General features: G+C 38.3%; 1 protein-coding gene across 1 annotated transcript in view; it reads right to left on the bottom strand.

The window, feature by feature from the left end:
• The window catches only part of GRIA4 (glutamate ionotropic receptor AMPA type subunit 4), a 240939-nt gene that overhangs the window by 54172 nt on the left and 166950 nt on the right, over window positions 1–19817 (bottom strand). The window contains exons 7-10 of the mRNA XM_067289632.1: window positions 18674–18841; window positions 16925–17029; window positions 11057–11167; window positions 2341–2547 (exon numbers count right to left, since the gene is read on the bottom strand). Coding sequence (XP_067145733.1) covers window positions 2341–2547; window positions 11057–11167; window positions 16925–17029; window positions 18674–18841 — 591 coding nt within the window. The remainder of the gene's footprint in view (window positions 1–2340; window positions 2548–11056; window positions 11168–16924; window positions 17030–18673; window positions 18842–19817) is intronic.

The following is a 19817-nucleotide window of genomic DNA, read 5'->3' as shown; positions in this document are numbered from 1 at the left end:
ATTAAAATGCTTGGGGTAGCTCTTGGCCTTAAGGTCAGCTGGCATAGGTTAGTCCGTGTTGCCATCAGGAAAGTCTTTTAACCTCCAGACCACGAAGGCTACATTCAAGCTGCTTATTGGGAATGGTCTCTACCTCATGCTACTGTCCAACTGTGCTCAGAAATTGTTTCAGAGAGTAATGATAGGCCTGGGCCAAAACTACACTGGGGACCCTTCTAGCAGTTTAGCAGATTAGGCAAGCGAGTTTCAGTTCCAGGGACATTCATTGGTACTGCTTTTCATACTAGGATAGATACAGCCTTAGGGACCCTTTGGATGGTATAGTGAATATATTGGGCAAAAGCCGAGTGCTATTGGTCCTTTTCATACAGCAAGCAGCTTTGAGAGCTTCACTGTGGCCTCACTCCCACAGCTCAGTTCCAAAATTAAATGAGCCTGCACTATTCCTAAACAGTCAGTTGTGCAGGAGCCTTTAAACTTAGCTATTAAACCTTATACAAGCCTTCACCTTACTCTTTTCCATTATAGAAAATGAAGTGTTGATCATGTATTTTGGGATGCCTTGTTCATGCAGTTCATCTGCAATAAGTTGATTAAGTTTTTCAATTTTATTGTTTTCAACTATGTTAATATCAACAGGTAACATTACACTCTCGGTATGAATTTTGGTGTGAGCTTTCTTTGTATTTTGATATAGAATTAGAGCTGTTTGGTTTTGATGAGACAATTTTTTTGAGATAAATAAAAGGGAAAAAAAAACAAACAAAAAACTAAAGTGTAATTTCAAGTTTCATCTGTATTTTTAACTAGATTATAGGCCAATGAAACTCTGCTATTAAGACTCTATGCATCTGGGCAAGAGAATTTTCTCACAATTTGTAAAATTTCTCAGATGTTTTAAACCTGCTGGTGTAAAGCAGTACATGGACATTGACATCCATGTGATGGCTGTTGTGATTAAAAGACAGATAAGGAGTTGCCTCCTCCTTTGCAGCCATTTGATAAAATAATTCTGATAAACCATTGCCTTTTAACAACCTGAGAGTTCTGCTGCTTGCAGAACACTAAAGCAGATATACATATTGGTACAGCTTTCCCACTCTTTAAAGAGAAAAGTGATGCTGGTTCCTCCAAGAACTTCCAAGAACATATAAGGTTTGTAAGGCTGGTGTAACCTTCCCATTCCCATGTGGAAGGGCAAATCAATAAAACTCTCAGACACAATTTCCTGTACTCCTACAGGATACAGTTTCATGTTGAGAAGTCCCCTGAACTGATACTACTGGAGGAGGCTTTGACAAAATCTATCGGTTTTACTTAGCTGACAGAAGGGAGCAGAAATGGAGCTGATGTAAAAGCTACAAGGCTTTGCCACACGTGACCTAAGGCCCACTGGAATTGCCACGCTCTGGGAAAAACTGCAGACTGTAGGGTGACCAACTGGTATTCAGTAGTTTCTTACGGGGAGATGGAGGTATATTTCTATCGAGGGCATTAGTAGAAATGTTCTCGCCGTAATAGTTTCAGGACTTTTCTTTTTATTCTATCACCAAAATTAAAGTTTCTCTAAGAATTCTTATCCATTCTCAGTGCAGATATCAGTAACCGCAGCCATCAGCAACCACAGCGCTGAGCTTTTACTACCTTTGGTAACACCAGATACTGCAAATATTTCTTTGGCTTTGTTGGAACCATTTTTATTTGATATTGCAACTTCATTTGTCTATAGAATTCTTAATTATTATGCTACTTTGAGAATGCTCCTCCAGATAACTGTTTAATGCATGCTCCTAGTTGATGAACTTACCAGGTTTGCTCTTAAATCTTACCATTGATGTTAATCTTAAAAATCTGGTTTAATTCTGGATGGTCTAGGTGTGTACTTGTCTGAGTGGTTTGTTATCCATAAGTTTTAATATATGATGGTGGATTCTCCATTCCTCAAAATATCTAGACCAAGAGTGCTATCTTTTTTAAAGATACTACATGATAGTCCATTCCATGACAATGAATAAATGAATGATATTCTTCCCAAGTGAGTTTTACAATATATCAGGAATAGTTGGTATTAATGGTCCACTATTAGTTCTAACATTAATGATTTTTTAAGGGATGTTCAGACCATGAAATGTTTTAATCTTAGAAGGTACTTGTGAATAAATAGTAGAATTTGTATGAAACTATTTGATTTTTACTTGAAAATAAATGAAAGCACAGAGATCTGAAACAGAATTGTTTCCTTTCTGTGACCCCAAGATTAAATAAAATGCATATATACTTCCTATTTTATGACTAATACTATGGTAAGTTAAATCCTACTTCAAAAATTGGTATGCTTACCCCATAAACAAGTTCTCCCACCATCCCATTCCAGATTTTTGTCTCTGGATCCCTTGCTCCATATTTTCCATCAGGGACAATGGCAATTTTGTACTTGATACCAATATGTTTTGCAATTTCTGACGCCAGATCTACACAGTATCCTTCAAACTTGTCATTCCCTTCAAACGTATCATGGTTTTTCTTGAACATAACATATGGGGCTTCCTATAATGAAAGAAGTAGAACTGTAAAGGAAAAGTATACAGAATAGACTCTGAAAAGCAACATGTCATCTACTGATTAAAAACCATACATTTTATCAAAAGTACATGGATAGGATTAGCACATATATGTTTAAATGTATGAACAGAAATCCTTATGGAGAGGTATACTATTTACACTATAATTTGGCTTACAGGTTTCACAAGAATTATCAACCTTTATAAATTATAAACACAAAAATATCCAAGAACTTATATAAATTTTACTTTGTTTTAATTGAAGGACTTCAGTTGAAGGAATTGAAGTGCAGTATATAGCATTAACAGGGGTCGAACCAGCATAATGCAAATGACCACGGGATAGTGCAAGGCATAATTTAGCCTTTTGACTTAAATATATATACCTATCCTCTAACATAGTGTGGTTACTGTCTATGTAATTTCAGATGCACAGCCTGAATGATTTGCTTTCTTGGAGTTTAGGATGCATAGTTACTAAGAGACTATGTACATTTTAATAAGAACATAGAAATATCTTCAAGAGGAAACAGGTATCTTCACCTTTGAATAAACAGTACAGATTCTGCAAGGTTTCTTAGCGTGAATCTAAGCATAGACAAGAATGGTATTAAGATTAAACTAACTTTACATGCTGCATGAAAAAGAAGTACCGAAGTATCATATTGGTTGGTAAGTGCCATTGGAAACCAGTAAAACCTGTCTTGAAAAGCGGATCTTACATTCCCTACGTAAACCATACCATAACAATAGTGAACATTATGTGGTTGTGAAAACAAGGTCACATTTTCCTTTCTGGCTGTTTGTGGATTTAGACTTTGGCAATCATTATGCAAAATTATATTTCCTGGAGATATTTTAAATGACTTCACATAATCCATATTAATAGCCAGTTCCAGGTACAACACTTTCCACTAATGTCACCAACACCTGCCACTAATGTCACCCTTTGCTAGAATTTACCTCATAAAATACTGGCAACCTCAATTTGCTGTTAGGCTATGGCTGTGCAGACTCTTAGCAAATGTTGATTTTTCAACGCTGACCTTGGTGTTCCTCTGCCCTATTTACATCTTTCCCACATACTTAACTAGCACACAAATAAAATAAAGGTAAAATGTGTAGCTGAGAATGTCTTCTTCACTGAAACTACATAAACATCAGCAGTAAGCAGTAGCAATTTTGTAGTCTATATTGTGTTTAACAACTGACAATACTTGGCATTATGTGAGTGATGGGGGGATTGCACAAGCCAATTCCAATATTTTTCTGCATGTCAGATTAACTTCTCTTTTTAGATACAAATATGTAGCTCCTATTAATAGGATCTGGTTACAACCAAGACAACTTGATAGGAAAGGCTGAATAATATATTCAGTTTACTATTATACAGTGAAAAGTCAGAAAAATAGAAAATAAATTATATTTGGGAGGCATTATCCCTCTGCTTATGTAAATTTACTCCCTGTAGTAACTGTACCCAGGATATACCTCAGCACAAGGATGGCAGAACAGAGGTTTGTGTAATGTGAATGGAGAAAGTCATGTAGGTTTTTTACTTCAATGTGAAAGAAAGGTCCCAGATTACACAGTCTGAGAATGAGGAAGCAGTAATATTTGCTTAAACATAGCGGCAGATCCCTAAGTATTGCAGGAATGTTTCACTCTCAGCTATGGCCCCAGAAAACCCCTCCTTCCACCCTTATTATGATACTCTTTACTGTGAAGTGGTTCTGACATGGCTTTTGTGAGCCACAATCCCTTAGCTGTAATTCAGTGTTGGAGGCCACTTACAGACATTACATTACAGATGTTAATGCAGCTAAAGAACCACACAGCATAGAAAAGTGTCCACAGTGATTACTTCTAAAGTCACACCCTGTCTGGCCACCTGGGTACTTGCCCTGTATATATTTAAATGCCCAGAGAAATCTGAGGATGACAACAGCAGATCACTGTATTGAGCACATAGCCATGACCTCTGCAGGGCTAAGGATTGCCAAGCACTTCTAAAACTTGGGCAATCATAAAAAAAGCTGTTATCATCATGCCATGCATGACCTGGGCAATGAGAGAAGACTGCTGAGCTTCAGCATTTACTGCACATTGTAATCACTGCAGTGATGCAGTGCAATGCCTTTGGTGGTACAGTCTTTGTATCTTCAAGAGGAAATTGCTGAATATCAACGCTAGCCTGCACCACTCCTTGTATTACTGTCCCCAGTCAAATCAGCTTAATCTCAACCACCTGTCCTCTAGAGTGAGGGGGAGAGAAGAGGAGGGAGAAGGGATCCTGCCCTCTCTTCCCAGTAGATCTTGATTTTGGAAAGTATTCAGGGCAAATGAAGCAGATGTTCCTCACTCACGTGTAGGGGCTCTGTTCCCAGGAGAAGACTAGCCACCAAAATTTGGGTCTTTCTAGATATGCTATTTCACAAAAATGGTTAAAAAATAAACTGAGGACAAAAATAGTATGTCTCCTGACTGTGATTTAGCCAACTGTTAGCTAGAAATAGAACCAAATCCAATATTCATTCATGGACTCTCCTTATAACCTTCAGTTACAGTTGCTTGGTGCACCTTAACAGTCATTTTCTTCTCAAAAAGCACAGTCAGTGATTGTCACCTTTCCTGATTCAGCCTTTCTTATAAATCACAAGCCAAAGGCATACAATTACATTCATGTAATTGTTAAAAAAAAAAAAAAAATGGAGAGAGACTCAAAGGAGACAGAAGCAAAGGAAGCCAGGTCAGACTGCTCCTTCTCTCAAAACCCAGATGCTGTGCCTCTGCCTGCACCTTATCAGAGACAGGGCTGCTATAAGAAAACATTTCAATTACCTCTGTACAGCAAAGTGAAGTGACAAATTTTTCCTGTTAAAGGCTGAATGAATTTCACTCCTCCTTCCCCCGAGTTCTGTGCAGTGAGCATAGTAGCTGCAAGGTGCAACAGACACTGCAGACGCAGATGAGAGCAACTGTGGACAGACCACCGAGCGTGGGCTCAGAAGACACGGACTCTGTCAGGGATCTGCTAGGTGATTTCAAGAAACTTACTTGTTTCTATCTGCTTCTGCTTCTCTTTCTATCCACTCTGATCTCACTGATTTACAGCAAAATGCAGCAAAGAACATCTCTTACAATATATTTATAGAGTGAGGTATTACCTCTTGCTGCTACTGCTTTAAAAGGAGCAGCAATTGAGTGAAATCCTCCAGTGTGAAACCATACAACTAAAATAGTGGGAACATGTATTAGGTTTTGTTTAGTACGTTGCCCTTTCCCTCCTACCTAACTTCACACAGAATAAATAATAGTTTATTTAATTGTTGTGCCTAGTTTACTTGCCAAATCCTGAGAGATGTATTCTCAAGGTAGAATTTGATGGGGGAATGTGAGTGGGTCTGAAAGTGGCTTTCCATTGGTACATTCTTGTGATAAAGATCATTTGCAAAAAACCCAGATAACAACATTAGTTTTAAATTCTGGTCATTTCAGACTATAGGGGTGTTTGAAACTTAATGCTGTGTGCTGACACCAATACAATAAAAACAGGACACTCAAAGGCAAGTTCTATTGGTTTGCTAACAAACAACTTTTACAGATGAACTTGCAAGGTCACACTGCAAAGTCATGAAATAGATGAATAGATCAATAGCATACACTCAACCATATTTTGATCCTATTTTCTATCTATCCCACAAAAGAAGTAGATTTTCTTCTGTATTATCTATTACAATAGCATTTTCTAAACTAGTAGTAATGTAAATGTAACCGTGCTGGACTAAGAATATAAGAGATGCTAGATATCTAGGGAGAGGTAATATCTTTTATTAAATCAGCTGAAATAGCTGAAAACAGCAGACATGCTTTTTCACCTTTTCCAGTTATAGAATCCTGTCTAATAAAAATATTACTTCTCCCCACAAGCTTTGCAACTATCACATTTTTGAACTATAAACTCTTAACCTACTGATGGAAAACACAGACTTGATTTATTGCCGAATGAAATTTAGCATAGCAATATTTGCAAGATTTCAGCTGTTTAATAATATTCTGTGGGGTAGTGAATCATAGAAATGTCCACATTGAAATGATTAATGAGTAGCACAGCACAGATATTTGAAATGGTGCAAGCTTTACTCATATATTTCACAATTTTATAACAATACTTAACATTTGTAAATACAAGTTGATGTCTGCAACAATTACCTTTATAGATGTAAACAAATCATTCCACCACACTCCCACAAATTCATGTGTACAGTAAAATGCTCACAACTGATGATCCATACTATAAGGGAAGCTGGAGAACTTAAATAACCCAAATATCAAACAGCTCTATGCTTGGCTTGCCTATTGTATAGTAGTTCCTTTCAAAATCAATGTTCAAAAAACATTGTAAAAATAATTTACAGAAGTGACAAAAATTTGTGCAAGGAAATGTCTTGTTTATAGAACAGGAATGATACACTTTGACACACTTTATTCTGAAAAAAACTTCTATAAAATTTAATGGAAGGTTTTTTGTTTTTTTTTTTTCTGATTAAAGTTTCCAGGATTCGGTTTGAAGACCTTATTACTGTCATGCAATTTAATCAATAACATATCTAATGAAAGAAATTGTCTATTATGAAAAAGAAGGTTAAAGGTAGGATTTTTGAGGTAGGACCGAGAGAATGGCCAAGAAAGGCAAGAGTAAATCAGTCAAAACAACTCAGTCCCCCTAATGGAGGTGTCTGTCATTTGAGATGCCGTAAAGTAACCTGCCTGCCCCCAGGTGCCATTCTGGAAGGCACAGAACTTCTGCAGGTCCTATATCATATCTGCTACCCCTCTGTGGATATCTCAGAGACCCTGGGTGCGAGGTATGTATGTATGGACAACTGAACCAAGCTCTAAATCTTTGTGAACTTTAATGGAAGCTTACACACATGGGGTACAATTCAGCTCACATGTCTGATACAATGCAGAGTAACTGAGACATCAACATGGAGTGCTCAGATATCGCATACAACATGCAGGAAAGTGGCATCCTTCTGATGCAGGAAACGGGGAAGGCAGGATACCTAGTACATCTTAAATGTCACTAGGTATTTATATGTGGGTAATTGAATCAAAACCCTCTTTACAGACATCTACGTTTAGCTGACTCAGTCTTGAACTGAATCCTGCTCTTGCAGCTTAGTCTGCCAACACCAAGTCTATTTTATTAAAATACTGAGCTGGAAGTCATGATGCAGCTCATTGCAGATAGAGCTTTGGTTCTATAGGATTCTTATTATTTATAAGTTTTGCAATCAGAGTATGTACAGAGTTGTTTGTATTGTTAAATAGATTAGAGACTTTGGATTAGTCTTCCCAACCTTCTCCTCTATGTTCTATCTCTACATCTCACCACTGCATTTCTCAGCCTACTAAATTAGTGATACTCACTCTTTTGGGCTGGAAATGCCACTTTCCTTTCCTTAGCGTTAGCGGAGGGCTGCATGTGGCATCCCTGCACCAGGCATATAATGAGCCTACTGTGCACCTGGAGGCCCCAAGGGGGTGCCTCTGAGGGGAACATTTCTGCACACAGGCAGAAAACTTGTCCTTTCTGAGAGGGCCAGGTGCATAGGAGGATGTGCTTCACACAAGGTGAAGGATGCTGGGCTCCGCCAGAATCTGTAATAGCCAGGACTGAGCGGCAGCTGGGCAAATAACACATACTAGCTGCCCCTGCTGCCATGTTTCTCCGGGCTGCCCCTTCACCACATGACTAGCTGGAGACAGGTTGAGTACCTATGTGCTAAAACAAAACTGTAAAATAAACCCTATATACTCTCACTATATTAAAAATGAACATAATATTTTGCTGAGAAGAAAACACTGTACTAATTTTTTTGAGTGCAGAGCTAATTCTTTGCACCTCCTATGTGATAGCCGTACAGCCACATTACAGCAAAGTAAGCACAGACACATACAAACCGAAGAAACAGCCAGCAAATCAACTTGTGCTATTTGGTTTTGGGCAAAAATTAAAGCGAGCCATGCTGACAAGTTGTAAACATTTTTGCTCTGCCATGACACCTGTCTTTGAAGACTGAAAAGCCTGACAGCATTGGCTGCAGAGCTTTTCAGGTTAATGTCGGAAAATACGCATGCAACCAAAATGATATGTCATCTACAATGGTTCAACTTCCCTTCAATGTGAAGAGGGCAATGAAGAAGTGAAAAAGTCTCTGGCATTGGCAACATGAGTATAATACAGAGAAGAACAAAATAACAGGATTCTGAAAGTTTTTCTCATCAAATATCTCTTTTTGTGTGTGAACATATGTTTCTGGTTTCTAAATACATTGCCCCAGTAGGCCAATGTTAAGAATCATGGATCAAATCTGCCATCAGAATCATGTTTGCAGCTCCCAATGATGTCAAAGGGAGAGGTGCATGACTGGCTTAAGGCAGAATTCACCATATATTCTTATTCAAACCAAATTCTGATATATTTATTTTGCACTGCGATTTTGAAACATGAAAAGGGGACACTTTTGATCAAGAAGCATTGCTGCTTTCAAATAATTGCAATTATCCCCAAATGACATGCTGCATAAACATATGGCATGCTTTGGAATATTAATTCAGCTTTTTGGTTTTGAAAATGATCCCACCAGTCCTTTCAATACGGGGACTAGAAAAGTTCTTTTGAAGATAACATTTATTATGCACATCAAAATGCTTCAATGCAAACAGGCAAGATAACACATTTTAAAAGCTTTTTTTGCTGTCCTTTTTTCCCTTTTAGGCGAACAGGAACCTTTTATATTACTTTTTATTATTATTTTTACTCGCTTCTCCTAAGCTTGGAGCTATTTATGGAAATTACAGTATTCATGTATGGCAGCTTCAGTCAAGGATCAAGATTGTTATGAGAGGAAAATTTCGACTGAAAGCTTGTTATTCACATCATTCTCTTCTCAGCTCGCCAAAGTTGAAGGTTAACGTCATCTGTTCTAGACATTTCAGATTAGTCACAGAACTTTTCTTGGTGGTTCAGTGCCTGGTCATCCAGTCAGAGGAACAGTAATCCATATGGAAAAATTAGCTCAATGCTACTACACTGGTGGTTAATACTTGAGCCTTAGTTAGGAATGTTCGCAGCATCTTGGGACTCTTTTCTTCCTTGATCAATTTCTTAAAATAGGATTCTTCATCAGAGGCTGAAAAGAGGAGGACTGTACTGAAGTATATTTTTTTTCCATCACCAAGTCTTTTTTAGGAAAAAGATACATATATTTTTAAATGTCCCATGCAAAAAAAAAACAAACCCAAAGTTACACAATTTGGTTAGGAGTTACACTCTGAATTCCTGTATAGTAGTTTGGTTTGTTTGCATCCTGGAATCATAATCTTCAACAGGAGATTTGTTAAGATGTACTTAACGTATAAATGCTGATACACACTGCTGGAAATCTGGTAATTAACTACATTTTTGAGTAAGAAAATGTCTTGGTACTTTCCTTTGGATTATTTTCAACTCTGTATTAAGTTAGAAAACCACTGCTTAACAACACATACATATTCCTTCCCATTTGAGACATAGCTTATCCTAAATAGTTAAAAATGTCTTGTCTAAATGAAGTAGGTGAAAAGGGCATGAAACTGAGAGGTAAAATTTTGAAAGCAGTCAGGTAAAGGTCGCCCTTTGCCAGTCAGCTTTGACAAACATCAGCTTAAAAGGGCATGTCTGATTTCAGAGGAGAAATTGTTAGGTATTTTGTATATTAGTAAGAAAAATGTTTTTGAAAAACTCTGTTAAATATTTAAATTAATGAAGCAACTGCATTTTTCTTTCTTTGTAGACACTCCTTAAAATGACCTATTATGCGCCTAACACTGAAAAATCAAAACCTAAGTCTATTTAGATTTTATTAAAATGCAAAACTTTATTAAAATGCTGAATAAATCTATCAAATTCATCTTTTCATTCACAATGAAAAGCACATAATCCAGTCTTGACTGGTTGACTGAACTATAGTGTTTAGAACTTTAATTATTACTAAGGCCAATTTTGAATACATAATATATCAACAAAAGGGCAACTGGTATTACAGACATCTGATTTTATACCCTCTTTTCAGTTCTGTCATTTACAGGTTTCAGGTTTTTCTTTTTTTCAGTTTCTTTTGAGTTATAATTTATCTATCAGAGGTTGAAAGAATTCATTTACATTTATGAGAATTACTTAAGTAAATAATGGAAGACTGAATACGGAAGAAAAAAATTACTATAACTCAATTAAAAAAAAACAGATTTCAAATGAATCATTATTTAAAATGCACACCAAAAAAGCTCTCTACAAACATGACAGTCAAGATAATTAAGATATGTGGCTTTCACCCTCCCACTAACCTAGGAACTGGCAGACTCAATTAGACTATAACAATAGATGAGCTTGTGTCACATACCAGTATAAGCACTGAAAAGATAAAAAAAAAACCCAAAACACTTACCAAAATCGTAGTGACAACTACTGTTCTGTTCTCAATGGCTGAAGTGTCATTTCCAAGTGTAGGTTCATGCTGAATCAAAACTAATTTATCCATGTCATTCCAGTAGCCAACCTGCAAAACAAAATGTATGTAATTTACAGTACGTAAGTCTATACTCTGTACAATTACAAATTATTGTAAGAATAAGAGAACAATCGTAGGATAATTTTGTACCAAAGGAAATGCTGCAGCACTCATAGATGGGTGCTCAGGGTACACACCAAACAGAGTCAGGCACACCATCTTGCACCACTGCAACCCAGAACCAGACCTGGTATTGTTGCCATTCAGTTGTTCCTGATCAATCTGAGCTACTTATTTAGAACACAGTCTCAATTTAAATCCCATTTCGAGTAATTTGAAGCCTTACTTTGGACATAAATGAGATATAAGACTTCTGCTTGCCTTGAGAAGAAAATGGTCACTCGTTAATCTTTAGATCTTGTGAGATGGAAGAGTGAAAGATGTCTGGGGTGACAGTGTTTCAATTACAGAGGCTGAACCCAGCCCCTGCTCCATCACAGGCCTTCTGTGAGACCCCAGTCTAGCAACTCAGATCTATGTTCATTCCCTTTAACTTCTGGCCCTGATCTTTGGTACCTATATCGCAAGGCCGGTTAAGGCTTTCTTTACAGTTAGTGGAGACAGACAGGCACACCCAGACAGTGACTCAGCTCACCCAAGATATACATCCCTTCTAGAAGTGCTGATCTTTCTCAACTGACCATAAACCGTGCCTACAAGGAGGAGGAACAAATTTAGTCTTTGTTTCCGTGGCTGTGCTTAGACTGCCCCAGGCCTTCCTAGGAAAACCTTAAGGTGAAAGAGCTGCCTGTGTACATTGCTGGTGCAGAAGTGTTCTGGAGCCAGGCTTGAATGACTCATGCTTGTATTCCCACGGAGAAAAATAATTAAAAAAAAGAGTGGTATGACTGCTAGTAAAAGCTTTCCCTTGCATACAGACATTGCTCTCTGCAGTGCACACCTCTAGTACTCAGTACAGTCAGAAGCTGTATACTCTTCATAGGTAGTTGTTGTAAGAGCAAATGGATTTGAAGGCAGCCTGAAATAAGGGGATCCCCCTTCAAGCTTTTATTGATGCTTCTGGGAGCTACTCAATGAGCACTTCAAAACAAAAACAAACAAACAAATAACAGGCTTTGTACTATGCCTTTAGATGGCTAAGAGTAGACCTGAGACCTGATCTTAAAATACTTTACTATTTTTGTAAATCCTGGCCAGTCTGAATGCCACACTCAGCTCCTCGCTCCATATGGTGTGACCATGTTCAGTGTCTGTATCAGCAATTGTTACCTGTGGATTTAGAAATCCCTGGTCATTAATGTTACCCGGTGTGACTTTAGCTAGGAAAGCTTGCCTGCAAGGCTTCTTGGGAAAGCTGTGCACATGACATTCCCAGCACAAGGCAGAAGTCTGAAACAGCAATTGATTCATGACCATGGTGCCTTGTCTCATGTGTACTCAGAGATGTCTAATTCCACCTTCCCATCTGGCCTTTTGGAGCTCAAGCCACAGGTACCCTCAGCTGAAGCTGCTCTATTTCTGCTTCTCTCACGTCTAACAGGTGGCTCGCTAACTTCTGCTCTCCTCTTTTCTGCACTAGATCACATGTGGACCCTCTGACAAGGCTGTCAGGGGACAGCTCAGGTGACTGCCTTTCTGACCTAGGTGCTGGCAGTAGTTGGCTCAGTCAGTGGAACAAAAAGAACAAGGTAAATGAAAATGTGTGTGGGAGAACAGTGCTCTAGTCCCACCTAAAGAGACTGTCAAGGCTGACAAGCAGCATACAGGGCCCAGGCTGCTGAGATCCTAATGAATTAAATGACTGATCCTTCCCAGGAAATGTGCAGAGAACAGCACTGATTTTAAAAGGTTCCTATCAAAGATGTGCAATTGAGTTTGGCCTAGCTCACTTTTCAAAAGCAATTGTGGACTATTCAGCAGTGATTTTCTCTTCCTTCCTTAATTGTTTTGGAGTTAATGAGGCCAAGAGCTGGGAGTGAGGAACTCCTTGTCTGGCTTATGAGAAGAGTGAAGGGAACACTAGTGGGAAGTGGGCTCAGGACAGAGCTCCAGTGAAACTATTGGTGCCAGAGGATAGTCAGTGCTCTGGATGAAAAGACTTTGGTGCGATGAAAACAGGCTGAATGATCAGATCAGTTACGCAGCCGATAATATTTTTAAACAATATCGCAGATCCCAGACTAAAATTCACCAGCACATAGGACCTCCATGAAATACAGAGAAACATCTTGTTCAGAGACACGCAGTGAAGCCATACAAGAGTCTAGAAGCGCAGGGGAGTCTTTGTGGTTCCTAGTCTCACATGCATTAAAGAATCCCATATATTCTTAAAACAGCCAACCTTCCTCTTGATTTTTACATTTCCTATTTCATTCTTTTCTTTAATTCATTTATGGAGATGCAAGTCATTTGAGCAGTCTCTAAAGCAGTATGCAGACACACTCATCACAGCAACGAATATGCATTTCTAAGAATTACAAATACATGCAATAATTGAATATGAGTGAGGGGGATTCTATTCTGTTTTCTATTAAAATGTTTTCTCTTTTAGTTAATTAATGAAGCAAAAAGACAAAAATTTTTTTTTCAATGCAGAGCATTTGGTAGATTTAATTGACATGTTTCTTTTCTCTTTGCAATTGCTCTAATAGCATAGGACCTTGATTTAGGTGTCTGCAGCTAACAAGAAGCTTCAGTATTGCTGATTTAGTGGAGAGACAGGTTTTTTTTCCTGGTAGGATGCACTGCTAACAAATATTCTTTTTCATCCAGACAACCATAGATTCACAGATACAATTGACAGCTGAAAATGTCAAGTTCCTGCCAAAAACTGGGACCAACTGAAGGTAGAACATATAGACTGAAACCTGGCAGTTTGGGAAGCTTGTTATAATGGTGAATGATTGTTTTTCATTGTGTAATTACTCACTGCTGGGAAGTTCAGAAAGAAAGCAGAAAATGAATGATATACTGTGTTACGAAAGTAAGTACCATATCAAAATGCTGACAGAGATAAAGAAGGTTTTTGGGGAATGGTCGGCATTTTTTAAAGGAATTGTAGCTTGGTGTGTGCAGATGTGAGCTTGAATGTGTGCATCTCAAAACCTGTATTAAAGTAACTCTTGATTTGGATTACTGAATAAATATAGAACAAATCTATGACGCATATGTGTGGGTATGTAAATTCAAGTAACAATTAAAGCACTAAGAGACAGTATGCTTTCTTATCAAACCCCAAATTCCTAAGGAAAAAAATTCATAAGGATATGGCTGAATTCAGCCATTACATAAGTAAATCCAATTCAGTTAGATTCTGGCAGTTGCACTCACTTATACAGAGGCTGAATTTGTCTTTTAGGAAATAATATTGCAAAAATAGGTGCCTCAAAGTAAACTCCTCTAAGCAGTTTGGCAGCTGAATCAAGTGTCATTTCTGAAGTCCTGTGCACCTTGTAGCACCCACTGAAGTGTTCTTGCTGAAGCAGACAAGTCACTAATGGCAACAGAATACTCAAAATTTTTGACAACCAAATTACCAATTTAGATGCCTAAATTGGAATTTAGGAGGTCGATTTTAGAAATTTCTTGTGAGTGTACATACATATGTTTTGTTTACCACTGTTTTTTTTTTAATCTTGGTGTTACTGTTCTGCAAATGGGAACCAAATAAGGAATGCTGCATAAATAAAACCAATATGAACATGGGCTACTGTATCCCATTTTACTATACTATGTGGAAACCTGCCTCTGAACAGGTGTGCAGTTATTGAACACTCTGTTCACATCCTTAAAGCTGTGGGCAACAAAAATAATTTTTCTAAAGATTAGAGGCCTGAGTTACTCTGACTGGAAAGGCTAGTCCTGAAATGATATTGCTGGGTGACTCATAAGTGTTATGTAGGATATGAAAAGAAGACATTAAAAGTGAAGGCCTCTTAGTTCAATTAAGTATAGTCACTTCTAACGTATTATATAGGATTTGTCAGGCTGGAGCACACCATTGGTCCAATGATCACGTAAAAAATCCTATGTAATACATAAGAAATAAATTCTTGTGAGTAGCCAGGTCCGTCAAAGCTGTTATGGCTTATTTTATCAAAGACATGTAATGGTTTGAGAGTGGCTGTGAAGATAGGTGAAGGCCTAAGAAGGTTAGGAAAGCACCTTGTGCTCTAGCAAAGCACAGACATAACTCCTCTTTCTGAAACCACTCTCCCCCTCAAACCTCAGGCAGGAAGAGAGCGCAGGGGCATCACCGCAGCGGTGCCAGCCCATGGCGCCTCTCCAAAACCAGGCAGGAAGAGCAACGGTGCATTTTCTACACTTTACTGCTGAGCAGGTTCCCTATGGAGTTAATAAAGTTGTGACCTAATTAACCCCATCTTTCCCACCTCTCCTTCCCTCCTGCATAATTGGGAATTGGGGAAGGAGGGATGTATTTCACCACTTGATATCTATGCACTGTGCGGCCACCTGTATGTGATCCCTGCTGTCGGCAGCAGAGCAAGCAACCAGGAAAGGAGCAGGAGCAGCAGCTAGATTAGACACATCCACCGTCATGAGAAAGAGGGCTTCCCAGGAGAGAAGCAAGACAGATTCGCCTTTCCCAATTTATTCTTTAGCCATCTGTCATACTTTCAAAAGGCAACTGCACCAATGCACCTCATACACAGAGGCACATCCTCTGCTTTAGTCTGTAGCTCTACACTACATTATACTGGCAGTTAGTTCGTCTCGATTCCTAATTCTGCTCTGGATTTAGAGTTTAGCACTCTTCCTCCTCATCACTGCAATGTGCAACTGTTTGCCTTTGGGGACTGACAGTTCACCTGGGGTACGAGTTACTGGGTGTGTCACCTCTGAAAATGCCTGTATGCCTGACAGTGGAGGACTATTTAATTTAATTCTGACTGCCTCTGCCCTGGTCAAGTGGTTGCAATTTTCCAATTCACTTTCAGCTTCTTGCTTCTCTTTTTCTGATGACATAACAAATAAAATGGGCCACAGTGCCTCCAAAGGAAATAAAATGCTTAAGCTTGAGTACATTTTCTCCTCTTTTCTGATTTGTTTTATTCTATGAAAAATGGACAGATTTCAGCACAAATGAGAAAGGGCTAACAAAGCACCCAGGCTTATCTTTTCAATGTGATCTGGCTGAGTGAAAAGCTGTGTGCATTCAGACATGGAGGATCTGCTTGGATGTATACTAACACACATTTACCTAAGTTGCTTACAGGCAAACCAATTGAGCACATAGGATTGCATGCTGCAATTAATTTTCCTACCAAAATGTATGTTTTCATAGCATTCTCTCTTCCTCTCCTCATCTCTCCCTTCACCCTTAAAAAAATGACATTATTACAGCCTTTGACTTATGTTTACACTGAAAGTGCAAATGTCCCTGCCTAAAAATGTCAGTAATTTGCAGGATAGAAAGATTTAAGTAAGGCAGGAAAAAGACCTAGTGTTCAGAGTTCTGACCATTCTCCATCACCCCATGTCCTAACAACATGCAATCCAGCTCATTTTCATTAGAATGCCTGATTGGTTTGCATCCCACCTCTCCAAGATGCACACTTGTTTTTGTGTTTCCAAATTTGTTGCAGGGAATAATTGTATCTACTACAAGATGCAGTTTGCAGCTGCTTACCCCAGAGTTATATATTATCCAGGAGCCATTTAAAAACCCGGCAGTATTCTGTTTATTATAAGTTTCTATAATTATTTAATTTAAAAAAAACTCATTTATATAATATCAGGATAGCAAATGTTGTCAGCACCTACCTTCCGAGGGCCTGTGTTCTTCAGCTCAAACACATCCATGGTGTAGTTGACTCTGCGACCATAGTGGTCAAACTGAACATTTCCTGTCAATCCTTGTATTCGAACCTAAAACAGAAGAAAACACATCATGAAGATCCAGCCTTATATTCTTTATTCCAAAAGTCACATAACAGTCAAAGTTATCCTGGATATATCCTTAGACTACCATAACTACAACACTACTATAGAACAGTCAGGCATTATAAAGTGAAAAGTTGACTACTTTTCCTTTGTATTGCTTTTCCTGAAGAACCATGCTCAAAATAGGCAGAAATTTTTCAGTATCTCAGTGCTAACAGATGTGAAATGGAACTTCTCTTCTTCCATGATGTGCAGCTAAACATTTTTCAGGACAGGTATAGGTCCTATTGAGAAGTAAATTTTTTCCCACTCCCGTCACTGTTGCAGAATATTTTAGATCACATAATAAAACTAAAGGATGTTTGACCTGAATTCATATATCTTTTAGCTCAAATCCTGGTGGTTAAGAAAGTATATATTGAGTATATATTCCTTATCAAGGTAAACTTGACAATAAACTTGGCTCCAGCAAAGCAATTCTCTATCACAGGAGATAGATGACCTGCATGAGGCCAGAAAAGAGTGTTTCCAGATCCTTAAAGTGAAGAAGGACAGACATAAAGCCATAGTATTGGCTGTGGCAATTTTTCACTACCTCTAAGCCTGTCGTGAAGGCAGCAGCATTCTCAGCCCCTGAGTGGGCAAAGCAGATGCAGTGGTAGCAGGAGTTGAGCTGAAAATATTGCTTTTGCCCTGAGCTGTGAACAGTGCTTTTTTTTTGTTCAGCTCTTTGCTACTTCACTGGACGATACCAAGGCTGTGGTCCTCAGCCCAAAAGAAGCTACAGCCATATGGCTGCTGGCTTTAATTGTAAAGGGACAGCCTCTTTGGTCAGACTCAAATGGTTGTCCTCTCAACCCAGGTCCAGAAGCCTGACCTCCTGCTTCTCATACATGTCCCCAATCTGCATGGCTGCAGGATATTTGAGCCACTTATTCTTTTCCTTTGTCCATTTCTATTTCTGCCAATTTTTCTCCAATACTGAAACTTTGGCTTCTAAGCACAGAGCTGCCAGTAGTGTCAGCAGTCGCCTTTCCTCAGCAGTTTCTCCTGAGCAGAGCCTGATCATTTGCAGTGATTTAAATTCTACTGGAGAATTTTTATTTTTTCCCTGTCCCATTCAAAGGAAAGGCTAGATTATCTTGACAGAGATCTGGAATTTTGTGGGCATCCATACTTATCAGGAGTTCAAAATCCTGACATCAGTGAACAATGACTCTGTGTTATTTATTTTGAAAGAAAAATATGCTACCTAGGTGATTTATCTGGGAGAATTCTATATTCATTCAAGATGACAGAAGCATATTTGAAAGGTTATATTATGAAGAAACACCTTAAATGACAATATCTGTACAGCCAGATTACATGCAAAGAGCAACAGATGAATTAAATATTTCAGTGGAAGAAGTATAAACTATCTAAATATATATAGTAGTAGTTTTCCCCCTACCTTTCTTCCAAATTATAAATCAAAAAAATCAGAACAGCACTGTTTGTTTGCAAATGGCAAGTGAAAAATAAATTTCCCCCTTCCTATCATTACCCTTGAGTGTAATATCTTCCAAATCATATAATGTACAAATAGAATCTAATATTCATAAAGATCACTAGAACAAAGCCTACCCTTACCTGTTTTAATGTCCTCTCCATATCAATCCCTTGACCCCATGGGGCAGCTGGGTTAGCAAGACAATCACCAGCATTTCCTCTCCGTGAAATATCAATTTTCTGTCTTCGAAGATTACGGAAAGTTTCAGCCATCACAAGTACTCCGTCATATGTCAGTGCAGATGTATACTAAATGGATGGACAAACACATCACTTTAGAGTTGGTATCTCTTTAGAAAAATCAGCCGTCTCAGATATTTCTGGTTTGATTCATTATGCAGCAGTTCCTACACTTTCATTTCGAAAAACTCTCCTCAAAGTCACAAGCAATTTGTCTGAGGGATGAATGCAAGCTTGTGGAGAGTACATTTCAGTAGTTTCAGCTTTAAGACTGTATTTCATAAGGACAGAGAGATCTGTCTCTAAAGAATCATCAAAAGAACAAATTAAACTGGAGACATTCTCTTCTCAAACTTCTCTTCCAGTCGGCTTATCCATTAGGGAATAACTCCACCCACACAACTTACTCAGAAGAAAAGAAAGAAATAAGGGCTCATTGAGAAAGCTTATAAGTATGAATAAATGCATTGGTAATGAGCAGATATCCAGGCTATTGGAACTGCTAAGAATGATTAAGGATATATTCTTCCCATCTGCAAAACTTCTGTTTGGATATACAAATGCTATAGGGCCCTGAAGAATAAAGGAGGCTGGGGAGGTCATAGACAGTCAGTGTTTTTAAACTAGCTACATTAACTGTTTTATGCAAAGAATATGCCAGATAAAATATGTAGAACAAGTATTTAACAGATGTTAGCTTGGAACGGCATGAACAAAGGGGGATTTTCTCATTATGGTTCTCTGATGAGAGTACTGCAATAGAAGTGGGTTATATGCCTAACGGTGGCATTGATATGCCCTGTAACTTTAAAAATTCTCGATTCACTTGTTGAAGTCTAATTTCCTTCATGTCCTTTGTCCTGCATATTATAAGCTCTTTCGGACATGGTTTATCTTTACTATGTATTATTTTGATTATCCATAGCTGAATTATCTGTGATTCAGATTAATCGTGTTGATTCCTCAGAAGGAGGCAACACAATCATGTTCTTGCTGCAAGGAGTCCCTGCACTCCATAACCCACAGCATCCATGTTTTTTCTCCT

This window comes from Apteryx mantelli, chromosome 1 (genome assembly GCF_036417845.1).
Source record: "Apteryx mantelli isolate bAptMan1 chromosome 1, bAptMan1.hap1, whole genome shotgun sequence".
Classification (NCBI taxonomy): Eukaryota; Metazoa; Chordata; class Aves; order Apterygiformes; family Apterygidae; genus Apteryx; species Apteryx mantelli.
Note: the sequence above shows the minus strand (reverse complement) of the source record. Positions and strands in the feature narration are given on the sequence as shown.